Source organism: Ochlerotatus camptorhynchus, unplaced genomic scaffold (assembly GCF_037179485.1).
Source record: "Ochlerotatus camptorhynchus isolate MF236.1 unplaced genomic scaffold, CSIRO-AGI_Acam_v1.1 ptg000967l, whole genome shotgun sequence".
Lineage (NCBI taxonomy): Eukaryota > Metazoa > Arthropoda > Insecta > Diptera > Culicidae > Ochlerotatus > Ochlerotatus camptorhynchus.
This window is the reverse complement of record NW_027041404.1, coordinates 92,327-100,008: the sequence shown is the minus strand read 5'-3', so window position 1 is coordinate 100,008 and position 7,682 is coordinate 92,327. Positions and strand designations below refer to the sequence as shown.

The window sequence follows — 7,682 nt, the reverse complement described above, 5'->3', positions numbered from 1 at the left end:
ATGAATAATGCTCAGTCGTCTACCTTCGATGCACATAAATATCAACAATAGAAAACGTGCACTAATCGACAACAGTTTCAGGCAGTAAATTCGTGTTTTGAGAGTAAACAAATTAATCATTTCTCCCGGGCCGAAATGTTCAGCTGTTTGTTCGCGTCTGTCTACCCAACAGAATATTATATTATACTGCGATGTGCTGTGCTGCAGATAGCCAACATTTTAGGATCAAAGCACAAGAAAAATGGATTACAAACATGCCTTCGCTCTCTTCCATCAATCATCGTTTGATATGACATACTTGTGGTAGGTATATGGGTATTGTACACAGCCCAACTAAGGTAGGTCTGAGGGAGTGCTGGTTAAACCTCTGTACTATAGGAGCTGCAAGGTTACGTAAAGGAGGAAGATTCGGAATTTATAACTAAAATCATCATCCAATAAGGAAAGTTGTATCTCGCTCACGATACTTATTCAGTCATTCACATCAGTTTATAGAAACTTGTATGTCCAGAACGAATCATCGATTGTTATCAATCCTCATTTACGCCATCATCCATCATTCCAGCAGTCATCGTTTCCTCGACAGAAGATAGCAAACCAACAACCAGAAGCACTTTTGGCCTTTTGATAGAAATTGTAATCTAATTACAGCTGATGACGGCGATGATAACGAATTCTCCAGAGACGGCGATTAAGGTTTGTCTCGGAGCGCATGTTTCTTTTGGTAGCGCTATAACATACCCTTGGCTGTGCTACCTTTTTTGTGCTGTCCAACAGTGCTCACCACCATCACTATCCACAATTCCGAGGCAAGCTGACAGGGCAGCAGCCCAAGGTGCGAATGAAAAATGAATGGTGGAAAGAAAAATGTTATTTTCTTTCATGGCAGAGCGTGAACTCATTAATCATTTCTTTTTTTGAGTGTCATTTTCAGACATTCTCGTATCCAAAAGTGAGTGTTGAATCAACAAAAGTTTGTAAGTTGAGCCCCGTGGTGGGTATCTAATAGGATGATATCTGTTTTTCTTTCTTGTGCTTCATTCTTCATTCGGCGAGCACTCCACAAACTCATCAATCCTCACTTAACCTGAAAGCGGAGCTTTGATCAACTACTGAATAGGAACGTGAAAGGGGAGAAAGAGCGCAAGTCACGGCCTTCAAGGCTTCTATTTTTCGGCGTCAGTTCGTATTACGGAAGCCTAAACCAAAAACTTTTGAGCATCACTTTTGACGTAAAACTACTTCTTTTCTAGATTCAAAAATTGCTGCTTAACACTTTCACCCTCTCATCTATCTCGTGAAGGACTTTTTTTTTATCTTTTGTTAAGTTGTCTCGCACACTCAACCGACAGCAAAAGCAACAGCAGTTAAACCAGTCATCTCTCAGCTATAGCCTGTAGTGTCAAACAGTAGTGCGTTCAAGTCCGCTGTCAATCAGTTAAAGTGATGATTGGCGCGCCGGTCGCTGTTTATGGCGCGTAATTGTCTTCACTAAGGCCACCAACACTTGACACTCTTTCGATGTCATGATCTATGGGGCTTGTGCTTTTTGTCTGTTTAGCAGCGACATTATTGAACCTGTGAATAGTTGCGGGCAAAACTATTTCAAGTCATAACAAATTTATGCGAAATGAAGTAAGGTTACGCTTTTTCCATCAATAACATGATCAAACAAAACTTTTCATTAGCTAGCTTAACGTAAACATTCTTTCATCTGAAAACAATAGCTTCTTCCACCTTAATGTTCAACTGCCACACAGATATTTTTAAAGTTGTTTTCAAACTCCATCCAACATAGAGTATCTTATACTCTTCAAGCGAAAATACCACCTGCAACTGTTTACCCACATTGTTTACACAAAGCCAAAAGCTTTTGTGGAATGAGTGGCCATAGAGTAATTCAACACTCTTCGTACACTTTGCGTAAATCCACGGCCACCAACAGGAGTAGATGAGTGTCTAGTTCACACTTTAGTAGTAAAATCTTAATTTGCATAAACCAATACCTTGGGGATACTTTTATCCATATATCAACTCTTCGGTTACAGTTGAGCAACTCAATGTACCTCCTGTTAGGAGCACTTCTTACTCAATTTGGAAGCGGAAACCTATTGAACCATATTTGTTTCAAATATAGGAGTGCTTCGCAAGCAATGGAGACCGTTTGGCTACTGGACACTTAACAAATTCAATGGGTTATTCGTTTCAAAAGTCTCATCTAAAATGTGCCCTTGTTTCACAGCATAATGCTCTCAAACAAAGGTTACAAAATACGTTCTGCAGGTTGCATCACCTAAGTACCCCGCTAGTTACCCTTTTTGCAATATAAGAGTGACATACGGCTTAGGTAAATTAGCGTTACTTGGTTATATGTTGACGATAAATGAAAAAAAAAATCTTACTGTACGCGATCTGTTGCTCGTAAATATCGCCCTCCATAGCGCCTAAAAAGTGAGTTCACCAAAAAATTGCTCGTTTCCATATTTTTATTAGCAAATGGAGTGAATAAAGACTGGAAGGTGCAAAAATTGGTCGACAAAAAATCGTTTCTTTCAGTCAAAATTCATATCACAAAAATCTTCTTATTTTTCTTTTGGTAGTTCAATTCATATATTTAAAGGAAAAAAATGTTCGTTTATTCTTTTGGTTTGCCAAATCCAACTGCCGTGCCTTCCGTTTAGGGTGATTCCTTGTAGCGTCCTTTTTCGTGTTATACTTCGCAATTTCACATGTAATAATAATACTACTTGTTGTTTGCTGTGGAGAAGCAAGCAATGTCTGAAATTTGCAGCTTTCTAAATCTCGTAGATCTTGAGCTGTGTGCTCTTGAAATTGCGAGGTGTGATGGAAAAATAGACTCCACAAGGAAACACCTTAACCCCTTCCATTAAATTTTGCACAGTGGTATCATGGATCTTATTCGCCGCCGAATTCTAGTTAGATTTAAACTGCTGCTCGTTTTCCATGGATTTATTAGTTTTTTGAGATTCCGTTTGACCAAGGCCCAATACCGTTGGTTAAGGCGGAGTACTGGGCTGTTGGGAGGGTTGGATTACGATTGCCACCGCTTCCAGGCTTCCTGGCGGTCGACAAACGCTCCCGGAACACTTTTAAAACGTTAGTCACGGTCGATTTAGCAACATCCAGCAATTTTGCCAACTTGGCGTGTGAGAACGTCGGATTCTCTTGCTGCGCGAGGAAAATTTTAACATGCTGCTTCTCTTGCTTGGACGCATTTTGAAAACTGGAGAGCAAACGATGAAAACTCATCATAGCAACTATTGCATATACACTCAACTTCCAAATGCAGCATTTCAGGTTTTTTTAATGCATTTTTAACAGAAATACACCAATTTGAAGTTGGCCAATTTTTGTGCGTTACAGACTTTAGTTAAGTTAAGTTAAGTTAAGTTTTCTTTATTAAGGAGGCTTTCAGTCTGTGCTGGTTTGCCTCCAGCTGAGGTGAATAGTCTCTACAGAACTGAGATTATCCGTAAACATGAAGTAGTGATTACCGACTGTAAACAAAACTTACCGTTCTCTAAAACCGATAGATTCGTAGCTCAATTAGAAGATCTTGCGAATGAGCAAGTTTAAGCTTCGGTTGTGCTGGGCTATGCTTCTTAGAAAAAACGACCAACTCAGTTTTCTCCGTCGAGAATTCGATACCTAGATGAAAAGCCCAAGTGCGTTCTCGTTCAAGAGCCGTGTATTCTTCGAAATGCTCATCTCATTTATTTATTTATTTATATGACTGAACATCAACAGGCGTTATTTGCCCCAATGATGTAACTTAAACTAAACAGGAAAAGTACTAAAACAAAACATCAATAAGTACATAGATAGTCATCTCGTAAAAAAAAGGAACATTACTAAACAAACTAAACTGATCTAGAAAAAAAACGAACTAAACCTCCGGCGAAGCAGCTGGCGAGTCAGGTCAAAATCAAACAGTGCGGAGACCCTATTGAAGAGTCTCTGTAAACCACCGATTGCACCGAACATGCTATAATTAGTTCGCTGTATGGGCAGGCACAGCATTGAATTATTCCGTAGGGCTCGGGGTTGAACATTGATGTCAATTTGCTCAAGGAGGACAGGGCAATCGGTGCGTCCTTGCAAAATATCCGCAATTAGCAATGCCCTTGCTGTATCTCTTCGGACCGACAGGCGCTCCAGATGGATCAGTTGCAGACGACTTCGGTAGCTAGGCAATCGGAAGGGATCCGTCCACGGCAGTTTACGTAGCGCATATCACAAGAACCGTCGCCGTTTTTGTAGTGAGGAGTCCGGACAACTGAGCAGTATTCTAATATGGAGTGAGACAAGGAGCAGTACAACGATCTAAGGCAGTAGATATCCGTGAATTCTTTGACAATCCTGAAGATAAACCCTAAAATTCTCGAAGCTTCGACGACGGCGTGCGAGATGTGCTGCTTGAAAGAGAGTTTTGTATCCAGAATCACGCCTAGGTCCTTAATTTGGCTGACGCGCTCAATTTTAGTGCCTTACAAAACATGCTTGAACATAATAGTCTCTTTCTTGCGCGAAAAAGAGATAACCGAGCATTTGGACGGGTTAACCTCCATACGATTCAGAATACACCAATCAGCAAAAGCATTCAGCTGACGTTGAAGAAAGCAACAGTCTTCAATTGAGTGAATTCGGAGGTAGAGTTTAAGGACATCTGTGTAAGATAATCGTGGTCCCTTAATTACCAGATTCACGTCGTTGAAATAAATCAGGAAAATCAGCGGTCCCAGGTGATTACCCTGGGTTATGCCGGATGTGGCAGCGAACGTACGGGACTGGTGATCACCAATGACAAGAGTAAGATAGCGATCGGTGAGGTACGACTGAAACCATTGCAAAAGGCAGCTGTGGATACCAAGCCTGTCCAGTTTAGCAATTGATATGCGGTGATTCAATTTATCGAAGGCAGCAGATAAGTCAGTATAAATGACATCCGTCTGAGCACGATCCGACATACTGTTAGAGATGTAGGAAGTAAGGCACAGCAAGTTAGTGGCAGTGGAGCGACCAGCCATGAAACCATGCTGGTCGATACTAATATACGGCTTAAATACAGTGATCAAGGAACGGTTCCATAACAACGAGTTCGAACAATTTAGCAACAGCGCTAAGCGAAGCAATGCCACGGTAGTTGCCAACATCCTGTTTGTTGCCTTTTTCATGTACAGGAAACATGTGCGCTAGCTTCCAACAGGATGGAAAAACACCGACGTCCACAGACCGTTGAAAAACGTGCAGCAGTGGAGACAACAAACTGTCCAAGTGCGTTTTGAGGAACGCCAATGGAATTCCGTCAGGACCCGGATTGTACGACGACTTGAGTCTCGAGGAAGCCCTGAAAAACATCTCGGGATTGATGTCACTTCTGCACATGGTTTGGCCAGAGTGTGGTACGTAACTGGCAGCCAGTCGGGCATGGTCGTCACTCAGTCTCTCGTCCGTGAAGATACTAGCAAATTTTTCAGAGAACACCTGACAGATATCTTGCGTAGATGAGGACACGTTGCCATTATGTGTCATAGACGACGGCAGGCCAGCTTCATGACGTTGTTCGTTGACAAACTTCCAAAACTGCTTTTTTAATTTGCACATACATTGTCACTTTAATTCGACTGTTCTCAATTGCTTTAATAAAATGCTTTATTAGACGTCTTATAAATGTTTTCTAGCTCCATTATTAGATTTCATTGCATTGCTTTACAATATTGCTGTATACAGTGAATACAGTCAGCAATATAGCTCTTATACCACTATGCGTTCATGTTTCAATTGAATGCTTTGTAAATGCTTTATAAACGACATATTAGATTCATTATTCCACAACACAAACAATCCAGAGTCACAAATAAGCATATAGATTGAATAAATGCTTTATAACAGTTTACCATGCTGAATAAAACGGGTTGTCAAATTATGTGCTCACAAAACCTCATTGAGATCGATGATGCACCTTTATTCCGCTGATTGCTCTGATTTGATTAATATACTTATTAAAATCTATACAAATGATGACTGTCTTCCTGATTCAACACCAGAAGTTTGATCTAATAACATACTGAATAAGTGTAATTTGCACATACAGTGACGCTTTAATTCGATTGTTTTAAATTGATTTAATAACATGCTTTATTATACGTCTAATAATTGTTTTCTAGCTCCATTATTAGATTCCATTGCATTGCTTAACAATATTGCTGAATGAAGGTGAATACAGTCAGCAGAATAGCTCTTATACCACTATGCGTCCATGTTTTAATTTCATGTTTTGTAAATGCTTCACAAACGGCGTATTCATTCATTATTCCACAACACTGCTTCAGGCTAACAACAAAACGAAATTGGTAGCATAGTGGTTACCGTTTCCGCTTTCCAAGTAGAAGATCGCGAGTTCAATCCCAGCCTCAACCCTTTTTTTTATTTAAATCGTAATCATAGATCGTATCACTCACGACAACCAATTCATAGATCTATCGAAAAGAATAGCAGCCTTTCCATCGAAATTAGAGAGATGGAGAGGTAACGTTGGTCTCATGTTAAACAACTTTGAAGGAATTAATCATTCTCACATCTCCTTGAATTAGCTAGAGTTACGGCTGGGAGTGCTGATAGGTTTTCAGATTCAAGCTTTTATTACTTATTTAGCTGCCCATATGATGTATTCTAGGATAGCTCAGATGGCAAGGCACGCGGCCGGTGATCATAAGGTCATGGTTCGAATCCTATCTAACGACATGTGTGTATGTGTATGTATGTATGAAATAAATTTTCTATGATCTATATGTGTGTGTAGGGTGCGTGCTTCGACAAAAATAATGACAACAAACAATCACTTACGAGAACAACCATGCCTCTGTCCCATTCTTATTTTCAGATTAATTATTCCGTAGTTGAATAATCGTTTGGTAAATGTTTGATACACTGTCTAATTAATACCCCTATTATTTCACATGAGATTCAAGCGCTTATATATACATCTAGTAAACGCTGAATAATCAAAAATTTGATCGAATTAAGGTCTTTTACAACTTTTGTAAGTCGAATAAAAGCTTCTCGACATACCTTATTTCAACACCAAATATTTTGATGTTGTGGTTGAATAAATTCTCCAAATTTGTGTGAACAAAGCCTGAACAGAAGTTATTATTAAAAATAGTACAAGTTTTATTAAGCATGAAGTGGAATAAAATCGTCAAGAAGTCGTTTCTTCAATAGGCAATTGTTTGTTGGGTCGCTTTAAACCTAGAATTTATAGCCACTAAAACACCTCCACCTTTAACTTTCCAACTATTAGCAGCATTCCTATCGCAACGGAAAACTTCATAATCGTCGCCGAACACCTGACGAGAGAGCGTGCGTGAATCCAACCATGTCTCCGTGAGAATAATGATGTCGTAGCAAAGATCCGAGGTAGCTACGCGAAAATCGTCGACATCACAGTTGATACCACCGACGTTCTGATAATACAGCAGCAAGTCTGAAGGAGCAGGTATAGTTTCAATACGTCCAATAGTCTGAGCAACTTGCGAAGGATGCCTTGATGGTGCAAGCGAATATTGGCTGGAAGCAATGAGCGGATCAGGAGTCGTTGAATCGATAACAGAAGTTGACTTGCCCCTGCACTACTCCCACACGCAAGGCCGAGACGACTG

General features: G+C 40.1%; 1 protein-coding gene across 1 annotated transcript; it reads right to left on the bottom strand.

Annotated features, from left to right (window-relative positions):
• Positions 1 to 5,079: 5,079 nt before the first annotated feature.
• LOC135715619 (uncharacterized) lies at positions 5,080 to 5,553 on the bottom strand. Its single transcript, XM_065238803.1, has one exon. The coding sequence runs from the start codon at positions 5,551 to 5,553 to the stop codon at positions 5,080 to 5,082; it is 474 nt and encodes a 157-aa protein (XP_065094875.1).
• Positions 5,554 to 7,682: the final 2,129 nt, after the last annotated feature.